The 24,398-nt window shown below is 37.6% G+C and overlaps 1 protein-coding gene across 1 annotated transcript in view; it reads left to right on the top strand.

Moving 5' to 3' along the window:
* NEB (nebulin) overlaps positions 1-24,398 on the top strand; it is a 124,662-nt gene that overhangs the window by 47,877 nt on the left and 52,387 nt on the right. Inside the window, 36 exon segments of the mRNA XM_021399955.1 lie at positions 7-67; positions 882-986; positions 1,652-1,759; positions 2,241-2,552; positions 2,965-3,168; positions 3,735-3,839; positions 4,334-4,441; positions 5,419-5,730; positions 6,101-6,304; positions 6,723-6,827; positions 7,005-7,112; positions 7,468-7,779; positions 8,127-8,330; positions 8,520-8,624; positions 9,415-9,522; positions 10,155-10,466; positions 10,948-11,151; positions 11,335-11,439; positions 13,073-13,180; positions 13,813-14,124; positions 15,056-15,259; positions 15,482-15,586; positions 16,099-16,203; positions 16,293-16,604; positions 16,912-17,016; positions 17,280-17,378; positions 18,526-18,627; positions 18,832-18,939; positions 19,816-20,127; positions 20,247-20,351; positions 20,434-20,538; positions 21,067-21,171; positions 22,086-22,193; positions 22,301-22,414; positions 23,150-23,347; positions 24,161-24,265. Coding sequence (XP_021255630.1) covers positions 7-67; positions 882-986; positions 1,652-1,759; positions 2,241-2,552; positions 2,965-3,168; positions 3,735-3,839; positions 4,334-4,441; positions 5,419-5,730; positions 6,101-6,304; positions 6,723-6,827; positions 7,005-7,112; positions 7,468-7,779; positions 8,127-8,330; positions 8,520-8,624; positions 9,415-9,522; positions 10,155-10,466; positions 10,948-11,151; positions 11,335-11,439; positions 13,073-13,180; positions 13,813-14,124; positions 15,056-15,259; positions 15,482-15,586; positions 16,099-16,203; positions 16,293-16,604; positions 16,912-17,016; positions 17,280-17,378; positions 18,526-18,627; positions 18,832-18,939; positions 19,816-20,127; positions 20,247-20,351; positions 20,434-20,538; positions 21,067-21,171; positions 22,086-22,193; positions 22,301-22,414; positions 23,150-23,347; positions 24,161-24,265 — 5,794 coding nt within the window.

Below are 24,398 nucleotides of genomic sequence, written 5' to 3'. Positions count from 1 at the left end.
GTTTACTAGTGTTACTGATTCTCTAGAGATGAACCTAGCTAAGCATAATGCAGAGATGATGAATAAGGTGAGTCTTGATGCAATTTAGCAACATACCAGCATTCTCCTGCTAAACCTTGGAGACAGAAGACTAGAAATAACATGATCACAGGTAATGCTGAAGTTCTGAGACAGAGGTTTATAAATAGAAGTCTGTAGTTGCTGCATGAGTTTTCAGCACAGCAAGGCTTTAAAAATCTAAGTTACGTTCTTGGAGATCAACAAGTAAATTATTTTAGCAAGTGCTAATATGTATAGCAGTATCTTCCAAGTTACCAAGTTAAATTGTAATTAACAGTTTTGAAGCTTTTTACGTACTCTGGTATTTAGTAGCATGTTATCTTTCATCCAATTTTTGATATGAAAATCTAGCTACTTGTATAATAATTTATCAAAGGTATCTAGTGATCTAGGAATTAATAAATCATTTGATCCAAAGCAGTCTTTGAAATATCTGTATTTTAAACAATTCAGCATAGTTCTTTCAATGTAAGTATTTTTGTGAATCTGAGGCCCTAATCTCATTCAGCCCTATGTATGTCAATAAAGCCCTTTCCTCTTTCAGTGAGATGTTGTTTGTAGAGTTTAGATCTCTGTGTGTCTAATGAGCATTCTGTGGAAAGCCCTTTTTCTAAATTTTTTGTTTTAAACAGATTTTTTTCTACATTACGAATGCTTAACCTGAAAATCAAACACCTAGAGAAATGAACATAAAATCTCAGTACTATGTAAGAAATAAGGACTTTCTAGACTAGGAGTACAATTCTGTAATTCTTATGTTTTAGGGGATCTCCAAGTTGTCATCTTTTTTCCTTGCTTAACATCTGGTATTTCTCCTGCAGCGTTTGTATACTGAGGCTTGGGATAAAGACAAGACACAAATTCACATAATGCCCGACACACCTGAAATCACACTAGCGAAACAGAATATGCATAACTACAGTGAGGTATGTTAGATCTCCATAGGTTCTGTGTCAATATTCTTAAAAACCTAATATAGATTTTTTTTTTTTGTAGATCAGCTTCTTTAAGTAACACCAAATATTTGTAATCGAAACTGTGACTTTAGAAACCTAATTAGTGTATTTGTACAGTAGTACGTACATACGTCTGTGATCACTGCTTAGAATAAGTTCTATAAAAGTGTATCTCTGGTGAATTTTGGGGGGTTCTTTGTGCCATTGTATGTACTGTTGGAAAAGTGCAAAATTCATTCCAACATTAGAAATAATAATAATAAAAAAATTCCTTCACAGTTGTGATGATTATTGTTCCCAGTGTTCAGGGGTAGTTTAGGCAAAAATGTTCAGATCAGTTAGAGGTGGCTTTAGAAATCTTTATTCTACTTGTATGTGGAGGAATAACTTATCTATCAAATTGTAATCTATGTTATGTTATTAAAGTTTAGAAAAAAAATAGTAGCAATGATCTTCATTCAATATAGATTCACATGAGTTACTAATCTGGAGATTTGAATTAAGGAAGTTAGATAAAACCAGGCTAGAATGAATCTTAACAATTTTTTCTACCTACTCACAAGCAATTTGTTCTGCACAGAATGTAATATATGGAATTTAGTTACATTAATCCTGTTGTTTAATTCTTCATCTAGAAACTGTACAAACAAGCCATGGAAGAAGCAAAAAAGAAAGGCTATGATTTGAGAAGTGATGCTATCCCCATTCAGGCTGCCAAAGCATCCAGACAAATTGCCAGTGATGTAAGACATTAATATTTTGGGATTTTTTTGTGTGCTGACATCAGATATCTGCAGCGTGAAAATGATCAGATTGTTTCTGTAAAAGATGTTTAACTCTCATCTAAAAAGCACATTTTGGAAATAAATTGTATATGTATAAAGACCTAATTGTAAAAAGTATGGACAATGTGATGCTGCTGTCATGTTTTTAGGTGTATGTATAATTAAATCTTTAAAGTATGTGTAAAACAGGATTATTTCTCAGTAATATTAGAGAAGAATTTTTTCAAAAAAAAGTTCGTAATCTTTCAGTTTACTGCTCTAATACAAATCTCAAAAATTTAACCTGAGGATCCATGTTATTAGCCCCAGAATTACTTAAATGTATTTTGTTGGCTGTAGAGTACAGAAAAATTTGGTGAGTTTATTATTATAAACATTTCACATGGGTAACTCGTAATATATTCTATATACAAGCATAATATCTTGATTTATATTTCAGTACAAGTATAAAGAAGGGTATCGCCAGCAGCTTGGCCACCACATTGGAGCCCGCAACATAGAGGACGATCCGAAGATGATGTGGTCGATTCACGTGGCCAAGATCCAGAGTGACAGGGAGTACAAGAAAGCGTTTGAGAAGACCAAGACGCACTTCAGCAGCCCAGTGGACATGCTGGGAATTGTGTTGGCCAAGAAATGTCAGGAGCTGGTCAGCGATGTTGATTACAACCACAATCTGCATCAGTGGACCTGCCTGCCAGACCAGAACGATGTCATCCATGCTAGGAAGGCCTATGATCTGCAGAGTGACGTGAGTACCTCTAATTTCATTTTTGAGGAGGAATGTGTTTGATATTTTACATAGATGGATCAGAGCATCATGTACTAATGTGACAGAGCATGATTTTTAAGACAATTTCAAAGCTGTATGGTATACTGAAACTCAGATCTCCAATAGTAGATGTTAACTTGTTGATATTTCAATGAAGTTGTCTGATTTGGGCTATTTATCATTTGCCTTTATGTGAAACTTGTATCCAGATGGAACTCTTTATCTAAATAAAAGGCAGGGATTTCTTTGAACATTTTTTTCTGGGCCTTGGGATTTATTTGTATTGATAGCTAATGGTGAGTTTACTTAAGCACTTGAAAAAAGATGCTTTGTGTAAATAACTTTAATATTAGAATTTCTCTCTCTCTCTCTTTTTTTTTTTTTGTAATAGAATATCTACAAGTCAGACCTTGAATGGATGCGTGGCATTGGTTGGGTCCCCATTGGTTCCTTGGATATTGAAAAAGCCAAGAAGGCAGGACAGATCTTGAGCGATAAAGTATACCGTCAGCCTCCGGACACCATCAAGTTTACTAGTGTTACTGATTCTCTAGAGATGAACCTAGCTAAGCATAATGCAGAGATGATGAATAAGGTGAGTCTTGATGCAATTTAGCAACATATCAGCATTTTCCTGCTAAACCTTGGAGACAGAAGACTAGAAATAACATGATCACAGGTAATGCTGAAGTTCAGAGATAATACTTGTTTCAAATAGCGTGCTCTGTGTATTTCTTCCAAAGCTAATAGCCATGTAATGGAAGACTTACCTCAAGATTTTCTACATATTACATTTTAATCTTTTCTCTGACATGGTCTGTGTAGTGAGTGGTAAGAGTACTTTGATTTATTCATTGTTCTTAAATTAAATGCTGCAGTTCTGTAGGCTCTAGGTGGCTGTATGTGAGCAGGGAGTTGGAACAGATGACCTCTGGGGGTCCTGACCACCTTAGCCATTCTGTTTCTGTGATTCTGTGTCTGTGCACTGAATTTCCTCAGTGAAATTCTCTTTACAGAGAGAATTTGGTATCTTGATCTGATTAAATGTAAGCATTTGTTCTTGCTGTTTCCTTTAATTTTACCTAATGTTATGCTTTAGCTAATTTGTGAAAATTGAACTTGCACTGGAATGCAGCATTAATCTTTTTCCTGTATTCTTAGCGTTTATACACTGAAGCGTGGGATAAAGATAAGACCTCAATTCATGTCATGCCTGACACACCAGAAATCATGCTAGCTAAACAAAACCAAGTAAACTACAGTCAGGTGAGTAAGTCTGAAGAGCTGAGAAAGTACAATTTTGTTACCTCTGAATTTTACTTAATATTATATTGTTGTCAAGTTGTTTGATTTCACAAATGGCCAGCTATGCTGCTTACTTTAAAGCTGCTCTTTTATGAGAATTTATCTCCTAGGTATATGATGTTCTTCTAAAATATATTTTCAACTATAAACTAGAAATCACTTTTATAGTGGAATATAAGTTTTCAAATATTTCTTTCTTTCCCTTCCTTGGATGACTTCTAGTTTCCAAGTGTCTACTATAAAATTAGGTCTTTGAAATCTGATTTTAAAAAAAAATTTTTTTTTTTTTTTACTTTCTGCAAAAGATGGAGCTGTGTTCAGATGTGTTCACTCAAGCTATCTGAACATTAACAATATTGTTTAAGGACGTAATTTGTTTTTTTACGCAGATATGTTTAACTGAAGCGTGTAAATTTTTTGATTTTTGGAACAAAATGTGAATATTTTTCTTACAGAATATGTACAAACTGGCTTTGGAGGAATCGAAGAAGAAAGGGCATGACTTGCGTTTTGATGCCATTCCTATCCAAGCTGCCAGAGCATCCAGAGAGATTGCCAGTGATGTAAGCACACTTTTTCTCATGGCATTATGGATTTGTTGAAGTAAAAGAATTGACATTTTTGTTCCGTTGGTTATTAATGTGATATCTTGAGGATAGAATAGATAATACTGAAATTCCGTAATTCTACTGCATGCCCTAGTATATAAAAGGAATGGACAGTCTGTATTTTATGCATGAGAAATACACAATGATAATCAATAGAAAAAGTGATATAAAGAGTGAATCTGTGTCCACTATAATAGTTCTATTGCATGCCCATGGATGTTGAAGTAGGATACACAGTAAGGTGTATGATTCTGTGCTGTAGTTAACCAAATTCATTTCTGATTCAAAATAGGAAATACCTTAAAATTTCTACCCAGAATATAAATATTAGTAAATGAATGCTAAAAGTTCTAAATTTTTGTCTTTTTCTGAGGAAAAAGTAGTTCTGTTAGAATGTTGTACTGAAATTTAAGATGTCTGAATACACAAACAGAATTAAAAAATATGCAGTTTCCTGATGAGGAAACATCACTAGAACATAGGATAATATTTTTATGTTATTTGTTTTTCCATCAAGGTTGATAATTAAACAGTTAGTGTAAAGACCACCTCAGACTGTCTTCCTCATGGTGTCCCATGATAATCTTTTACAATAAGTTAATCTTTACATTCTAATATTAATATTAAAAGAATATGGAATATCAGACTTTTTAGCTAGTATGTGACACTAAATGTTAATTGTACGTGTGTTACGATGGTGTGGTTTAACTATGAAGAATATTAACTCTATCCCAGACAAAAACAGGACATACAGTTGTACTAAAATCAAAAATAATATCTGTAAAGTAAAATAAAATATTTCTTATGTGAAAGTTAATGATATAGAAGAAAGGTCTAAATCATATAAAAATATTATTAATTATGTTAAACTATTTGTGTAATTTATGAATTGATAACTATACCATACGGAATATGGATGTACTTTATTTCAGTACAAGTATAAAGAAGGGTATCGCAAGCAGCTTGGCCACCACATTGGAGCCCGCAACATAGAGGACGATCCGAAGATGATGTGGTCGATGCACGTGGCCAAGATCCAGAGTGACAGGGAGTACAAGAAAGCGTTTGAGAAGACCAAGACGCACTTCAGCAGCCCAGTGGACATGCTGGGAATTGTGTTGGCCAAGAAATGTCAGGAGCTGGTCAGCGATGTTGATTACAACCACAATCTGCATCAGTGGATCTGCCTGCCAGACCAGAACGATGTCATCCATGCTAGGAAGGCCTATGATCTGCAGAGTGACGTGAGTAAATTGTTGAATTTGTAATACATAATTAAATATACTGGGTTTTGTACATAATACTTTGTATAAAGTATGCCTTGGCCACTTGTATTGGACACGTTCTTGGTGGTGAAACATTTAATATGCTGTCCTCAAACTTACATTTAATTCTATTTTCTCTGAGATGTAATTTCTTTTTCATGTGTGGAGATCTTCAATAACTCCCTTTTTTGTTATTTAAAGGTTAACAATTTTTTTCAAAAATTAAAGTTGGCTTAAAATCCATATGCTGCTAATATGCAGAAATATATAAAATTCCTAATACGGTATAAGATATAATTATTTTAATATTGTACTTGCATATGTATGATGAACTTTGCAAAACTTTCAGGCTGTTTATAAATCGGACCTGGAATGGCTGAGAGGTATTGGATGGGTTCCTATTGGTTCCTTGGACGTTGAGAAAGCTAAGAAAGCTGGAGAAATCCTGAGTGATAGGAAGTATCGTCAACCGGCCGACCAAATTAAATTTACTAGTGTGACAGATTCTTTGGCTATGGTCTTAGCCAAGCACAATGCTGAGATGATGAACAAGGTGAGTTTGTGTATTACTGCAACTGGTATTACTAGTTGATAGAACTTGTTGCTAAGGTGAAAAATACTGAAATAAGACTACACAGCATTTTCCTAGCAACCCTAAGTAAATCATTTGCTGGTCCAACTTAGCCTAAGAAATGGAGGAAGGATGAAGTTTCCTATTTAAGCTGTTCAATGAGAGCCTTTACTATATTGGGATGTTGAAGGCTACTCGAAACGTCCGGAAGTTTATAAAATACTTCTTTAGACAAATGTGTGAGTTTGGTTATATATTTACCTTGGTTTCCATCAAGGCTTCGTTATATCATAAATAGATATATTTTTAATGAATGCTAATTTCAAGCTTGCTGTCTTGTCATCATTACACAGTTAAACTTGTTAAAAGAATCTAAAGGATCTGTTCTTCTCTCCCGTAGCGTTTATATACAGAAGCCTGGGATGCAGACAAAACGTCGATTCACGTCATGCCTGACACTCCAGAGATTTTATTAGCAAAGGCCAATGCAACTAATGTTAGCCAGGTAAGAATATTTAAACGTATAATACATTAATGGAAATAGGGAAATTAAGTAAGCATTTCTTTAACCATAACAATGTTTTAAAATATATTTTCACTAAAATTTTCAGAAAGATTATGAGATGTAGAAGTTCCATCTTTATGAATACTCAGAAGCCATTTTCTGTCTTCTTTTATGTAGAAACATTATATACAAGCCTGGGAAGATGCCAAAAAGAAGGGTTACGACATGAGAGCTGATGCAATTCCAATCCGAAGCGCGAAGGCATCAAGAGATATTGCGAGTGATGTATGTACTTCCTTTACATATATTGTTAGTGTGTGAAATAGGAATCAAGCAAAAAGCTACTTGAGACATTAAAGAAGTATGGTAAATCAGATTCATGAAAAAGCCTACCAGCACAGAATTCAAAGCAGAGGGACAATGGATATCAATTTCAAAAGGCAAATAGCATTGCAATTCCTGACATTAAACAGATATTAGAAAATCATAAGTGACTATGAATTTAGTAAAAAGTATTCAACAAGAAAGCATTGTACATTTCTAAACTATGAATGATTATATGATAGTACATTTAAAAAAAAAAATCATTCATGACCAATATCAATGCATATCTTGTTATACTTCTTTTATAATTTCTTAGTACAAGTACAAAGAAGCACACGAGAAGCAGAAAGGGCACTACATTGGGTGCCGAACTGCCAAGGAGGATCCCAAACTGTCGTGGGCTGCACGAGCCATGCTGCTGCAGAATGACCGCCTTTACAGGAAGGCATACAACGATTCGAAGGCCCAGATCCACATGCCAGTGGATGCCATGTCAGTGCAGGCAGCCAAGGAGTGCCAGACACTTGTCAGTGATGTTGACTACCGCCATTACCTTCACCAGTGGACGTGTCTGCCTGACCACAATGATGTGGTGCATGCAAGGAGAGCCTACGACCTACAGAGTGATGTGAGTGGGAGTAATTGTAGGGAAGCGTTCTCAGAGTTGTGTGAGCCTCTTCTTGTCACTCTGCTGATAAAATGTCAAGGATATTTTCATGAATGTGCAGTCAGTCCCTGTATGATTTTTTAAAAATACATTTGGATCATCTTGCATTTTAAAAGGTGTTTATTTTGTTACAATGTGAAGGAAAGTCATAGCTGTGTATGTAAAGGATTTGTTAGTCTACAGTCTCAGTGCTGACTGTTTTATGTGTAACTTTTGGAGGAGGAGCCTGGGGAAAGTCTTGTACATACATAAGCTCTCTGTACTCGAAGTTGTCTCTGCAATGGCACTAACCCTTGGTTTATTTGCAGAATGTGTACAAGTCAGACCTGGAGTGGTTGCGAGGCATTGGCTGGCTGGCAGAAGGTTCTGTGGATGTAGTCAAAGCCAAGAAAGCCCAGGAAATCCTGAGTGACAGGTTGTACCGTACGCGGCCAGATGAGATGAAATTCACCAGCATAACTGATACACCGGATGTTGTCCAGGCTAAGATCAATGCTATGCAACTCAGTAACGTAAGCTTTTGTTTTGCTTATTTTTCATTCATGCATCAATATTTCTTTATGTTAGAGACTACAGTTTCTACCAAGACAACGATTAATTTGAAACCAATGAAATGAACGTAACTAAATAATTTCCACAAGTGATTTTTGTGTCAGTGTTCAGACCATAGTGAAATGTCATTATGCTTCCTTTCTCCATAGCATCTGTACCGTGAGCTCTGGGACAAAGATAAGACACAGATTTCCATACCTTCTGACACTCCTGAGATGCTGCAGTCAAAACTCAACGCTCTGAACATCAGCAATGTAAGAGTTCCTTGTGGTTTGATGTGTAATAACCTTTAGTTTCTGATTTTTCACAGTCATTAGAGAACTACCAAATTGCTTATCAAGCCATTCTAATGACATCAAGTTCAGGTGGAATTATAAACCTTCCATGGGCCCAAGATGATGCTAAAACCAGAGCCCTAGTGTTTTTGTGCTTGATGTCCTGTATAGCATGGGTTTTTGCGGACATATGGAGACCCTTCAGTTTCTGTTTCGTCTTGTAAATGGACTAAGACTCTCTGCTTACACTAACTTCTTTATACTAACTAAGGAAAAGACCAGTAAAGAAGCCTAGGAGGTGTAGGAGGCTTAGTAGGGCTTGGATATGTTTTGTCAGAACAGATGTTTTGTCTCCAGCAACTCTGCACCTGCATTTGGGTGTGCATGTGAATGGAACATCTGACCACTTCAAGGCCTTACAGATTTCAGCATTGGCCATGAAGGTGCATGAGTCTGACAGTGTAACAGCCCATGTGAGGCCTATGGAGTGAGGTCATGCACGTGGTCAGCAGTAGCCTTCAGCAGGGTATTATGATGTCTTTTTAGTAATGTATCTGCCATATCTTTATGTTTTGAGTTTTGTGCCTGCTTTAATCTCTGTGTTATGAGGTTTCTGCTAGGGCGCTTGCAAGGGTCATTATTGCAACATGCCAGTTACAAGGGACACACAAAACACCCAACTGATTAACCTCAAGAGACTAGGTATTAAGAAAGCCAAGATTTCAGAGTCCTGATTGGATGTAACATCATTGCTCAATTTGCTTTGCAGAAACATTACCAGAAGGCCTGGGATGAGGCCAAAGCGAAGAACTATGACCTAAGAGCTGACGCCATTCCCATCAAACACGCCAAGGCTTCCAGAGACATTGCGAGTGAGGTACAGTCTCCTCTGAACGTGGTTGTCCTGTCTTGTGTCTTCCTTTGTCCAGCTTGACAGAGCTGCGTGAAGTGCATCTCAGGTAGAAGCAGCATACGAGTCTGTGCTCCTTTGTTATTTTAAAGGCTGTTCTGAGTGCTTCTGCCTTTCTGCAGCTTGCAACTGCCAGTAAGTTAGTGGTCCATTCTTAGGATGCAGTGTGATAAGCTTGTCTGAGTGCTAGGAGTGCCAGGCAACAAAGCGTTAATTTCCAGCCACCAAGAATCAAGGTGAAACTGATTTAGGCAGTGCCACAGCTGTGTCTGCTGCTGAATACTTGCAGTTCCTGTAATCCCCACTGTCAGATACTTTCTCCTTGAGGATCTGGAATGAGGCTAGTGCTTGGAGCAGTCTTGCAGAGCAAGACGTCTGCTTCAGATGTATTTTTGAGAAACCATGGTGATTTGGGGACACCTGTTTTGGGTGCTGGAGAGAGTTTCCTCTGAATGGATGGGAGTTTTGTCTGTGCTGAGGCAACGCCTTTGGGAAATGTGTCGTAGGAGAGTGAGCTCAGGAAGGTGAAGGCCCTTTGTTTGTTAGTTGTGTTTGGGTGAGAAGCGTGTGGCCGCTTACATTCTCTTTACTTTCCTTAGTACAAGTACAAAGAAGCACATGAGAAGCAGAAAGGGCACTACATTGGGTGCCGAACTGCCAAGGAGGATCCCAAGCTGTCGTGGGCTGCACGAGCCATGCTGCTGCAGAATGACCGCCTTTACAGGAAGGCATACAACGATTCGAAGGCCCAGATCCACATGCCAGTGGATGCGATGCCACTGCAGGCAGCCAAGGAGTGCCAGACACTTGTCAGTGATGTTGACTACCGCCATTACCTTCACCAGTGGACGTGTCTGCCTGACCACAATGATGTGGTGCATGCAAGGAGAGCCTATGACCTACAGAGTGATGTGAGTGAGAGTAATTGTAGGAAAGCGTTCTCAGAGTTGTGTGAGCCTCTTCTTGTCACTTTACAGATATTATCTCAAGGATATTTTCATGAATGTGCAGTTAGTCTTGACATGGTTTTGTAATTCATGTAGATGATAATTTCAACATCATTATTTGCAGCTTGGTTGCCAGAAGTGTATTCGGCAGTTCATATCAACATGCAGTGTGTGTTACTGATGTGTTTGTCTACTGAATCATATTTACCTGCATATTCTGTCTCTGTTTTGCATGTAGGATTTATTTTAAAAGATGGTTAATTTTGTTGCAGTGTAGAATATGTTATAGTGTTTTGCATAATGGATTTGGTAGGCTACAGTCTCAGCAATTAGTACTTCATGTACAACTTTTGGAGGAGGAGCCTGGGGAAAGCCTTGTACATACATAAGCGCTCTGTACTCGAAGTTGTCTCTGCAATGGCACTAACCCTTGGTTTATTTGCAGAACGTGTACAAGTCAGACCTGGAGTGGCTGCGAGGTGTTGGCTGGCTGACAGAAGGTTCTGTGGATGTGGTCAAAGCCAAGAAAGCCCAGGAAATCCTGAATGAGAGGTTGTACCGTACGCGGCCAGACGAGATGAAATTCACCAGCGTAACTGATGCTCCAGATGTTGTCCAGGCTAAGATCAATGCTGCGCAGATCAGTAAGGTAAGCTTTTGTTTTGCTTTTCTTTCATTATACGTTGACATTTCTTTGTGTTGGAGGCTACAATTTCTACCAAGACAATGATTAATTTGAAATCGATGTTGCTAAGTAATTCCCACCAGTGTTGTATTATTTGTCAGTGTTCAGACCACAGTGAAAATGTCATTATGCTTCCTTTCTCCTTAGCGTCTGTACCGTGAGGCCTGGGACAAAGATAAGACGCAGATTTCCATACCTTCTGACACTCCTGAGATGCTGCAGTCCAAACTCAACGCTCTGAACATCAGCAATGTAAGAGAATAAAATAAGATGTGTGTGAACCGTCATTAACTTCAGAGCTGCTCATAGAGCTTTTCAGCTGTCTTCTTTTAGATTTCACCATAAAGAGTGGCACGTACTACTGCTGTTTTCCACTGTGTTTATATTGTAAACAATAGATTACATCTAATAGCTGCCTATGCAGAGTGTAATTAATGACTGCATGTGTATTGTTATCGAATGAGACGTTCATCAAGCAAGGAATTAGTAAGGGTGCTGATCTAGACTCCATGCTGTTGTATCCTCACAAAGTCCTTGTGGATATGAATTTGACAAAATTGCCTCTTTGGAACATGCCAGCACTGATGCATTTTATCTTAAACTATGCATATTCCTGAAGCTATCAAGCAGTCAGCTGCCTTGCCTGATGGGCATGTGTTTGTTAGCAAAGTTAGAAGTTCAGAGCATAATTATAGAGGACTTCTCTGCCCTTTGGTAAAAACTGGCAAAGATTTTTTGTGGAGCTGTTCAAGTAGTCTGTAGACTCATCATCTCTGATACGTTTTGCAGATATGTGTTGCTTCACCCACTATTTTTGTGGGTCTAGGACTAGCAGTGGAGATTCTGTAAGGCTGAAAGCAGTTTCCTGTTTAGTGTTTTCAGCACAAAAGGGCAGGAAATTTTTGGCTGGAAACTGCATTCGCTCCTAGATGTTCTTGGTGTTGAACATTAAGTTAAATATTATTCAGAATTAGTCGATGTGATTGAACTAGGACTGAAATATTTCAGGTGTTGTTGCTACAGATGTTTCAGTTTCCTGCTTTTTTTTTTTATCTTGCCCTTGCTTTGATTACAGAGTTCCTTGTGGTCTTATGTGTAATATAATTCACTATCTCTATTTCAACATTCATCAGAGAAATCCAAAACATGTTATTTACTGAGCCATTCTAATGAGATCAAGTTCTGACTGGCTGACCAAGCTTTTGAGAGCCAAGCTGACAATAAAGACAGCCCTTGTGTTTTTGTGCTTGCTGTCCTGGATAGCATGGGACTTTACAGACATGTGGAGACACTTCAATTTCTGTTCAGTCTTGTAAATGGACTACGACTCACTGCCTACACTTGCTTTCTTTATTGGTCCAGATAAAGAGCAGTAGAGAAGGAAGTCTCTAGGAGGTTGTAGCAATCAGAAAGACCAACACAATAGAAAAGGTGTTACAACAGAGGTGGAAGGACCGGCATGATAGCAAGGAACTACAAATGAAGGGAAGTAGATTGCTCACCCATATCAGAAGATTCTGGGCACACAGGGAAAAGCTTCCAGCAAGGAGGGATCTCCAGAAAGAGATCCTTCCTCAATCGCAGTCAGCCCTTAAATGAGGCCTAAGAGTTTTGAGGCCTAAGAATTGCCTTCACCTGTGCTCCCAGGGCTGACTGGGTCTTTCCTCCAGGTGCTCAATCAGTGGTTCAGGCTGTGACTTAGCAGTTCCCATACACAGGTGTAGGAGGCTTCACAGCTCAGTAAGGCTCGGATTCATTTTATCTGGAGAGATGATGTTTTGTCTCCAGCAACTCTTTTCCTCCAGTTGTATGTGTATGAACAGAACCTGTGACCACATCAAGGCCGGAGTCCTGATGTAACATGGTTGATCAATTTGCTTTGCAGAAACATTACCAGAAAGCCTGGGATGAGGCCAAAGCAAAGAACTATGACCTAAGAGCTGACGCCATTCCCATCAAACATGCCAAGGCTTCCAGAGACATTGCGAGTGAGGTACAGTCTCCTCTGAACGTGGTTGTCCTGTCTTGTGTCTTCCTTTGTCCAGCTTGACAGAGCTGAGTGAAGTGCATCTCAGGTAGAAGCAGCGTATGAGTCTGTGCTCCTTTGTTATTTTAAAGGCTGTTCTGAGTGCTTCTGCCTTTCTGCAGCTTGCAGCTGCCAGTGAGTTAGTGGTCCGTTCTTAGGATGCAGTGTGATAAGCTTGTCTGAGTGCTAGGAGTGCCAGGCAACAAAGTGTTAATTTCCAGCCACCCAGAATCAAGGTGAAACTGATTTAGGCAGTGCCACAGCTGTGTCTGCTGCTGAACACTTGCAGTTCCTGTAGTCCCTACTGTCAGATACTTTCTCCTTGAGGATCTGGAATGAGGCTAGTGCTTGGAGCAGTCTTGCAGAGCAAGACGTCTGCTTCAGATGTATTTTTGAGAAACCATGGTGATTTGGGGACACCTGTTTTGGGTGCTGGAGAGAGTTTCCTCTGAATGGATGGGAGTTTTGTCTGTGCTGAGGCAATGCCTTTGGGAAATGTGTCGTAGGAGAGCGAGCTCAGGAAGGTGAAGGCCCTTTGTTTGTTAGTTGTATTCAGGTGAGAAGCGTGTGGCTACTTACATTCTCTTTACTTTCCTTAGTACAAGTACAAAGAAGCACACGAGAAGCAGAAAGGGCACTACATTGGGTGCCGAACTGCCAAGGAGGATCCCAAGCTGTCGTGGGCTGCACGAGCCATGCTGCTGCAGAATGACCGCCTTTACAGGAAGGCATACAACGATTCGAAGGCCCAGATCCACATGCCAGTGGATGCCATGTCAGTGCAGGCAGCCAAGGAGTGCCAGACGCTTGTCAGTGATGTTGACTACCGCCATTACCTTCACCAGTGGACGTGTCTGCCTGACCACAATGATGTGGTGCATGCAAGGAGAGCCTACGACCTACAGAGTGATGTACGTATGCATGAAGATTCGGTATATTCTAATATTATTGGTTAATTTTAGCTCAGTCACCAATGTTTGGTCTTTAGATCACTTTCTCCTACAATCTCGTCTTTGTTATTCTTTGTTATTGGTATTATATGTAAACCTTTAAGGGACTTAATAGTTATCTGCTGTATTTCATATTCTTTTGGAGTACTGTAATTTGCAGGTGATGAAGAATTGCCTTTCTTTGATAGTATTTGTTAGGCAAGAAATGTTTGTTGCCTTTTATTGTTTATTATTTTTTGTTTACCTGAATCTACTTGAAAATCTATGTATTGTCATGAAAACTATGTAAGATTGCAGCTAAAATATTCTAGTGGCTGATATCAAAACAAGTGGAGTAAGTACAGCTGCTTTTCTTGCTTTGGCCTCGTAACTTAATCAGACAACAGTGTCTCTTCCTGTATTTCACTTGAGCTTCAGAGTTGGGATTCATGTTCCTTGTTGAAGGATTTGGTCAATTAAAATGAAGATAATGTTGCCTGCTACCACTTCAGGAGTTTTGCTGGTTAGCTCTGCTCCTCAGTAGCTCCTTATCATTATTATTTTATTTTAACTCCTTTTTGTCGTCTTCCACTATGGGCAACATGTTTTCTTGTTTGGGTCCTTAAATCATTGAAGTGACTAGAGGAATGTATATTTTGGAGTGAACAGAAAGACCTTTTATCATCCTTAATGTTCAATTGCTTCTCCAGTATTTAATTTCATAAGATTTTGAACATTTTTAAATGTGCTTCTCAGGCTTACTTGTTGCTTGAATATCTCTTGTGTATAAAAGGATTAATCTAGGTCTAGCTGACTGGCCTTTTCTAAAGCATATACTGCTTTATTTAGTCTAAAATAATTAAGACAGTCATTTAAAAAAAATGTTTTATTTTTCTGACCATCTCCAACACAGGCTATTTATAAATCAGACCTAGAGTGGCTCCGTGGAATTGGCTGGTTGCCTAATGACTCTCCAGGTATTAAGAGAGTGAAACATGCCCAGGATCTCCTGAGCGACAAGGTGTATCGCACGCCTATCGAAAGCCTGAAGTACACCAGTGTCATCGATTCTCCAGACATTCTTCAAGCTAAAGTGAATGCGGAACAACTCAGTATTGTACGTTACAATGTTCTTGAATTCTTTCATTGTTTGGAGGTGATGAACAAACAGAATACTCTCTGTTAAAGTGTAAAATTGATCAGTGGTGTTTTAAGCTGACTTACGCTTTTCAAGGCATTTTATTTTTTGGAGATGATAATGCATGTGAGATTTATGGAAATTTATGTTACCAACAAGTGCAGTTCCATATTTTAAATAGAAAATGAAATATTTTAACAGCCAAAATACAAAGAAGCCTGGGAAAAGGACAAGACTATGATCCATATTATGCCAGACACACCCGAAATCACCCTAGCCAAGTCTAATGCTCATAATTATAGCCAGGTATGTTTTTTGTTCTGTTATTTTCTACATTAAAAAAAATAGTAAACTCTGAACAATAACTTTCTAAGATGTTACTTAAAAAGTTGAAGGTTAAATCACATGAATCTGGTTGATATCTTTCCTTATATGCAGCTTACAACATTCCCTTCCTTCTACTGTGCATTCTTAAAGTATTTAGACAATTTAAAATAAATGCATGTATACAGCTGTTTAGAAATCATTAATATAATGCACCACTGTGACAATACTTGAATGGAATGGAAGAGAGGATATAAATATTTTCAGAACTTTTACAAACGCCCCTCCATGCTGTACAGGTTGGAGCAGGGGTGTGTTACAGGCACTGTGCATGTACTGACAAGCAGTATTTATAGCTAGGAGCAGAAGTAATGCCTCCCCTCCCCCCCTCCAAGTCTCACATTTCAGCAAACAAATGACAGTATAGTGTATGTTTCTTTAATGACAAATGCCAGGGTATTTAGCATACGTGTGACATTGTACTATCTTTTCAGAAACTGTATAAAGAAGCCTGGGATGAAATGAAGATGAGTTGTGATTTGAGAGCAGATGCAATCCCAATTAAGGCAGCCAAAGCTTCCAGAGAAATTGCTAGTGATGTAAGTGCAAAAAGAGGCATGTACCTTTCCATACGCTTTAAGAACTATTTCATAACTGTTATTAATGGTCATCTTTGCTCTTTACCCAGTATAAATACAAACTGGATCATGAGAAGCAGAAAGGACATTATGTTGGAGTTCCAAATGCAAAAGCAGATACCAAAATTAAGTTTGCTCTTGGCATAGGCAAGGTTCAGAGTGAACTAGAATACAAGAAGCACTTCGCCAAATGGAAGACACAGTGCCATCTGCCAGTTGATATGCTGTCTATCCAATCAGCTAAACATGGGCAGTCTTTGGTCAGTGATGTTGATTACCGTCATTACTTGCATCAATGGATCTGTCTTCCAGATCAGAATGATGTCATACATGCTAGGAAAGCCTACGATCTCCAAAGTGATGTGAGTTAACATGGAAACTTTGTTTAACTTCTGTCTTGTCTCTTCTTAGTCTGCTTCAGCTCTAACTGAAATCAGTGGGAATCTTCTGCTAAGTGCAGTGAATTGGCTTTGCTGGTTATTTAGAACACATTGTGTATCCCTCTGTTACATACTGCTGAGTTTGAAGTGCACTGAATTGAGGTATAGTGCTGAAGTTGGAATTACTGCTCTCCTTTTAACCAGTGAAGTGCATGCCGTTCTTTATGGATCCTGCTGGATTGTACAGGGAACTGTGGCTAACAGCATGAACTCTATTTTGTTTTCTCAGGCTGTTTACAAATCTGATTTAGAATGGCTTCGAGGAATTGGATGGTTGCCAAATGATTCAGTTGGAATAAATCATGTCAAACATGCTGGAGACCTATTGAATGAGGTAATAAGAGAGTTTTCAGTACTAAGATTTCCTCAGGGGTAGTTGTAATTTTAAGTATTTTTTTAATGGTTAAATACATGAGTATTTCATTTATTTTTATTATAAAAAACACAACTGGAGTATTTCCACAGTATTCATTATGTGTAGAGAGTTTTTCTTTCAATGTAACCTTTGTTTTCTTTTCTGTATAGTCAGAATTGCTGTGTTAGCTGTAAAGTATTCCTCTATAATCTGACTGTATTTTCCTCTTTTCTCTTCTACAGAGAAAGTATCGTACAAAAGTCGAAACTCTTCCATTTACTCCAGTGGCAGACAGAGTTGATTATATCACAGCAAAGAATAGTGGTGAAATTCTTAGTGACGTAAGTTTGCTGGCATCTTTTCGGGCTGTTAACTTGGTCTGTGTATGACAGTATTTTTATATATTTAAAAAAAAAAAAAAAAGGGAAAATAATTCTGGATCAGACTTTGGGGATTCTGTGAATGTTTGACATAAAGTTGAACAGAATGTCACTATCTCATCTCTATCCTTCTGTCCTGTCTGCGGGAAGAAGCTCCTCAAGCAGCATAAGATCACTCGATGAACCATGAACTCGTGGAAAGCCACTGCTAGTTCTGTGACAGTCCCCTCCTCCTCCATTTTGGCTGTTACCTTTGGTGATAATTGACAACATGAACATAAGTAGCCACATGTACTGTGGCACCCGTAATGCTTATTCCTTCTCAATTATGTCAATGCAATCTTAAACTGTCCAGTTAATTACTGTGCTACAACAATCATTAGAAAAATTGGTGTGCTGTCAGCTTGCTACTCTTCATATGTTTTTGAAGTCTGTGAGAAGCTGATACGTGAAGGTGAAGTGACACAGCCCCCTGTCAGTTCATGAATTTGTGCTTCTTTTTTCAATACGCTTATGGTAGAGAACAGGTTAAGCTGAAGACTTGGATTAATTCAAACACTGGTAAAAGGATGGGAATGTCAAAGTTGAATTGAATGGCATGCTGCCCTTCAAGCACATGCATGCATTTGGTCATGTCCTGTCCTTGGAAACATGGCTTAACGTGTATATCAGTGGTTAGGAGATGCTAGCATTCTGCATTCATGTTAAGGTTATGCTGAATAGAGAGAACTGATCTTGCAAAACTTGAACTTAAAATCTGTCCTGGTTCAAGTACTTCTTGCTGTAGTTTGGCGATTGGCAGTGGAATGTCGTAGACCAAACAACTATTATAACTTCATCTTCTGAAGATACTTCCCTGTCCATCCAGCCACAGTGGAACAAGTTTTCAAAATTTTCTCTGAGAAATTCTATAAAATCTTTTCCTGTATAACTTCCTTTAAAAAATACATGGCCATTTAGATGTATACTTAATGTATCATATTTAATAGCCTTGAAAAATCAGGTTTTTATACATTACTTTGTGCATAAAATACGGGTCTTAGTATTATGTTTTCCATATGCTGTGATGATGTTGTGAAGCGCTCATTTTTTTTTTTCTCTGTTCTAGATTAAATACCACAAAGAATGGAATGCGGTCAAGTCAAATTATACTCTAACAGATACACCACAGCTAGATATGGCTCGAGAGGCAGCCAGAATTCTTAATCAGGTATGTGTTCTCTCCTCGATCATCTGCCAGATTCTACTCACATTAATAACTCTTTGGAGGGATTTAGAAAACTTGCCACATTAAGAAGATCCTAGAGGAAAGATTCATTTTATTTGCACTTTAACATACCTTACATACATTTAGTAATGGCTATGACTCCTGTAGTTTTAATTTCTCCTTTCTCCTCTCTTCTGTTTTCCACAGAGTTTATACAAGGAAAGCTGGGAGAAAGAAAAAGCCACTGGTTATCTCTTACCTCCTGACACTGTGCAGATCTGTCATGCCAAACACTCAAATGACGTCCAAAGTGAGGTACTAATATTTCTCATCACATTAGGAAAGCAAGTGCTTAGAAGCTTAGAAATGTTAAAGGCCTTGCAAATTCAACAAAAGATATGCAAAGCTTTGCGTTAGGTAACATCCAGTGGACACTTTATGACTCATGAAGTTCACTGTCCTCCAGACAATTCAGACATTTTTGATGTTACGATTTTTATGGATATCAGTACTGAAAGGTCAGATTCTCTCTTCTACCTTTAGTTTTTCTGGAAACAGTCCTTTGAAAGTCAGCTAAGGTGAAATTTCATATTTTATAAGTCTTTAAAAATTAATAAATATAGTGATTGTTATCTATAGCTCTGATTTCACTTTCTGGCATATTATGGTAATATGTATGTGTACATTACGTAATGTGATATGCACATTAAATTTCCAAGGTTTGCGTAATGGATGTTGAAACTATTGCATGACACTTGGTTCACTACTGAGTGCACATTTTGTGTCAAAAATGTGGTGTAAATGCCATAAACAAATGTCAGCTCTTCAGTCTTAAATAATGTGTTACAAAAATGTGTTGGAAATTGAGGCTAAGTGCTTCATTAGCAGACATTTTCTAGCCAAGTTTTACTCTTGTTTTGAAAATGCACCTTTCTGAAAAATGGTAGCATATTAGTCTAGAAAATTATACATTTTGAAGTGGAAGGACTATACAAAGTAACATTACTGTTTGTCTCCTAATATTTTTATGTGATCATGTATTGAAAATCTAAGACTGCAGTTGGCAGCTCTGTCTTAATAACACAGTCTCGTTTGTCCTTTGTATTGACAAAATCATAGCTGTTTATGGGTTAAAAAAAGAGTAGATATAACCAGTGTTGATTTTTACCTATTTCTCCCCTCTTCCACCAGCTTAAGTACAAAGCTGACTATGTCAAACAAAGAGGTCACTACGTTGGAGTCCCCAGTATGAGAGATGATCCAAAACTGGTGTGGTTTGAACACGCAGGCGAGATACAGAATGACAGATTGTATAAGTCAAATTATCACAAAACTAAGTCCAAAATTCACATCCCTCCGGATATTATGTCAGTTGTAGCAGCCAAAGAGTGTCAGGCATTGGTCAGTGATGTTGACTACCGCCACTACCTGCATCAATGGACGTGCCACCCTGACCAGAATGATTGTATTCAGGCAAGGAAGGCCTATGATCTGCAAAGTGATGTAAGTTATTTTACATACATGCCATGTAATTTCCAGTTTGTTTCGACTAAGTGCATTTTCCATATTACATAAGACTGAAGTACATAATTTCTTTTCTTTTTTGTAACTTTATTATTTAGAATATTTATAAATCTGACTTGGAATGGCTCCGTGGCTGTGGCTGGATTCCTCTGGATTCAGTGGAACATAAGAAAGTTAAGCATGCACAAGAACTGATAAATAAGGTAAGAAAGTATTTTAGTAGTTGTGTGGTTAGCTCTTGTTTCTCATGCACAGTGTTTAAGAAAATACTTCATTTCTTTGCAGAGAGCGTATACGAAAGATGCCCTTGATAACTTTTCTAACTACACCAGTGTGGTTGACACTCCCGACATTGTCTTGGCAAAGATTAACTCTGTCAATCAGAGTGATGTATGTACTTTTTCTTCTTTCAATATTGTTAGAATTAGAAGATGACTTATTTGCTTTTGCTAAACTGTACTGTGTTTAGCTCTGTGTGTGTATGTGTGTGTGCATATGCGTGCTTATCTACAGTAGACTTCTACTGGGTAAGTTGTTTAGTAAGAATATATAAATAAACAACGTAATACTGCTATAACAAAGCATGTTACATTTTTTTGTAGATGTACATAGGTTATCCCTTATTTACAGCTGATATAGATTTTCCTTATAGTGATTTAAAATTGAGTCCTGTTCTTGGTGAGCTAGTGCAGTTTGTGGTGTGGCTATTAACCCGTAATTGCTGATCAGCATGTTTCATTTTACTGAAGTTTTACTGATGCCATTTGCTAGTGTACCATAGTGGTTGAAATGCACTGTAAAACATTACTGAAGATGTGATAATTTAACAGAAAATAAATGTCTACTTCTGATAGGTGGACTAGCTGTGATAACTTATTTCTATTGTGGCGTTAACTCAGTATTTCTTTTCTCTTGTAGCTAAAATACAAAGAAACATTTAACCTCGAGAAAGGCCAGTACATTGGATCTGATGATACTCCTGAACTGAATCATGCCAGAGACATGTCCTTACTATACAGTGATGTAAGATTTGATAAATACCTAACTGAGCTGTGGTTAGTTTTTAAAGCAACAGAATATAGACTAAACTTCAGAATACTATTCTGTTTCTGTCATTGGTTTACTGGGTGGCAATGGAAATGCCATTTAATCTCTTTGTTTTTCAGTTTTGTCTAGTTAGGACAATGAGGTTAAGGATCATTTCTTTCCTCACTAAACTGATCTCAAAGCACTGCTGTGTGGTGTTTGGAAGTAGTGGGAGCAGTAGTATAGTTGCAATTGTGTGATGTAAATTCATATTTATTTTTCTTTTTTTATGAGAGGAAAATTTTAGGTGATTTATATTATTAAGCAGTTATTTATCGGTAGTCTCACTAATTTTAATTGAACTGTCTATTTTTGGAAGTACAAGTGACTAACTCATGTGTCAGGTCTTCGTAATCTAGTCTGAAAGTCAATGTATTTAATATTTAAAACATGATATATTAAAAAAAGTTCCAGTGGCACAATTAATGCTCTTATAATAAATACAAGTATTACTTGGAGAGCTTTCAAAATTTCAAACAAATGTCTATAAAATTATCAAGGTCAATTCTATACTGCACTTTTAAACAACAGTTCATGTCTACATTTTGAGTATTTCTGTTACTTTTCTGGATGAGAAACGTTGAATTCCAGGTTGCCATTTCAAGAAAGCAAATCTAGAGAGATCAGTTCAAACTTGTACTCCAGTACTCTCCTGAGTTGGAGCTCTGTCTTAGACCAAATATATGTTCTGAATGAACATTCTTCATTTACTTTATTGGGATGGTTGATGGAAAGAGGAACTGCTCTATAGAAACAGTCATATTCCATAAGAGTGAAAATAGCAGAATCAGACCTCTTGGAAAGTATAAGGGATCTTTTGTCAAAATTTGTATTGTGTTCTGTTTATCTAGAAACTTTATAAAAGAGACTGGGAAATCAGCAAGCCCATTGGTTATACTTTGGATACAGAATACATTCCGCTTGTTGGAGCCAAGCATGCAAACTACGTAAATAGTGAGGTTAGTATGAGTTTTCCATTCCTTCTTTTTATTTTCCTATCTCTTGACAACACGAGCTTTAAAATTTAAAATTAACTCTTTAAAATTTCCGCATGTTTATTTTGCAGCGTAAATATAAGGAACTGTATGAGAAGCTGAAAGGCCATTATCTGGCTGGGAAGGACATCGGTGATTTCCCCGGCGTCGTTCATTCGCTAGCATTCCAGAAAATAAGGAGCGCGGTGAGCAGAGAACAAACCTTGCCCCAGTGGTTTCTGTTTTCTGTATTTTTCAGTGTGTCTGTCTCATTTTAAACATAAGTAATGCTATGCTTATTAACGTCAATAATAGTATTTTCAGTATGCTTTGCTGAATGTATTTGGGGTGAACAATTGAATTTGAAATGATTTAAGAGATTAAGATGGATCTTTTTAACTATTAGACATATTAGAGTTTTCTATTTCATATTAAGGATCTGATCAGCAAGAAATAATATATGGCTTGAGATGCTTTATTAGCAAAAGAATTAATTTTTTTTTTTTACTGAAATAGGAATTGAGGAACCAGAAAGGTAAATGTACATTTGGTGTTTTATTATCACTGCTGAACATATAACGTGTCATGCAGGGCACAGAGTTAATACAATCCCAAATATCATGTCTCCTTTTGAAAAGGGAGATGACTTAGTTTAAAAAAACTTTGTAACATATGCATTTCTTAACTTGAAGTAGCGTTAACTTTCACACCCACTCTTAAATCTGCAAATGGAGGAGATTGTTTTTGGCCTTCTAGTACCTTGTCAGAATAAATGGTGATTAATATTGAAGTTCAGATTTCATCCTACTGAACCCCATGGGAGTTTAGCCACTAAACTCAGATCAGCCTCAGACTGTGCTGTAACCTGTTGCCTACTGGAGTCAAAATTATGCAGGAAAACTGTTCACTCTTTTTCCTTTTCCTCAATCTTTGCTTTTTAGTTGGCATACAGAAAGAATTATGAAGACACTAAAGCAAATGTCCATATTCCAAGTGATATGATGAATCACGTGCTAGCTAAGAAGTGCCAGTATATCCTCAGTGACCTTGAATACCGAACTTACTTCCATCACTGGAATTGTTCTCCTGAGGAACACGATGTTATTCAAGCAAGGAGGGCCCAGGAAATTTTGAGTGATGTATGTATTTCACATATTTATTTAACATTTTACGAAGCCATTTTTTCAAGATATTTAAATATCACATGCTTTCATATATTTTCACAGTATTTAAACATGAAATTAATAACCATGGTCGTAGATTGCTAGTGTCGTAGTACCAAAGTTTTTTAGTTTTAGGCCATCTTAATGATCTAGTTCTATCTCTCTCACTTGTAAATTGGAAAAACTTAAAAAGTTAAAATCTGCTAAGCCTTCCCAAAGTTGACCAGATTGACTGGTTGAGACTACGTGGAATGCTTAGAATGCTTAGCATCTGGCGCCTGCAGAGATGGGATGCGGATGTAGCATTGTAGAGTCAAAGTGTTGCTGTGTTGCAGTGATCACCAATTAATCAGCACAGGAGCCAGGACAGCTTGCGCAGTCCTCCTGGATGAGTCTGGAAAAGACTTCTCTTTGAGGTTGTATCCTATAGCTGCAGCATGATACTTGAATTTCATGTTTACATAGTCAACAGTATCTCAAATCGGCCAAAAACCTTCCTAATAAAATTTAATGATGTGTTAATTTCCTGGCTTATTAGTATGATGTATAATTTGGCTCACTTTTCCATGTAAAACCTGAGGGTAAAAATCATTCAAAGTGTGATATGGGTCATACAGAGTATTGTCTGTGCACACATTTAGATATCCAAGTAGACTGTAATAAGCCTGCATTGTGGTGCATTGAGTTTGCACAAGTGGTAAAAGCTGGATAAGGAAAAATAATAATATTTTCTTCAAATAGGGGGCAAATTTCTTCCTAATTAACTAGGTGATTTTTTTTTCTGTATAGGTGGTGTATAAAGATGACTTAAATTGGCTGAAGGGAATTGGATGCTATGTCTGGGATACTCCACAAATCCTGCATGCTAAAAAATCATATGACCTCCAGAGCCAAGTAAGCAAGTTTTCCTCAAAAAAGTAAATAATATAAGACTTTTTTTTTTCCGTTCATGATTCACTGGGACTTAAACCTGTCCTCCTCCGAAGCAGAATGAAGTAATTCTTATTACTTCCAAAATATTTTTTCT

Source organism: Numida meleagris, chromosome 5, assembly GCF_002078875.1.
Source record: "Numida meleagris isolate 19003 breed g44 Domestic line chromosome 5, NumMel1.0, whole genome shotgun sequence".
Lineage (NCBI taxonomy): Eukaryota > Metazoa > Chordata > Aves > Galliformes > Numididae > Numida > Numida meleagris.
The sequence above is the reverse complement of the archived record's forward strand: the minus strand, read 5'-3'. Positions and strand labels throughout refer to the sequence as shown.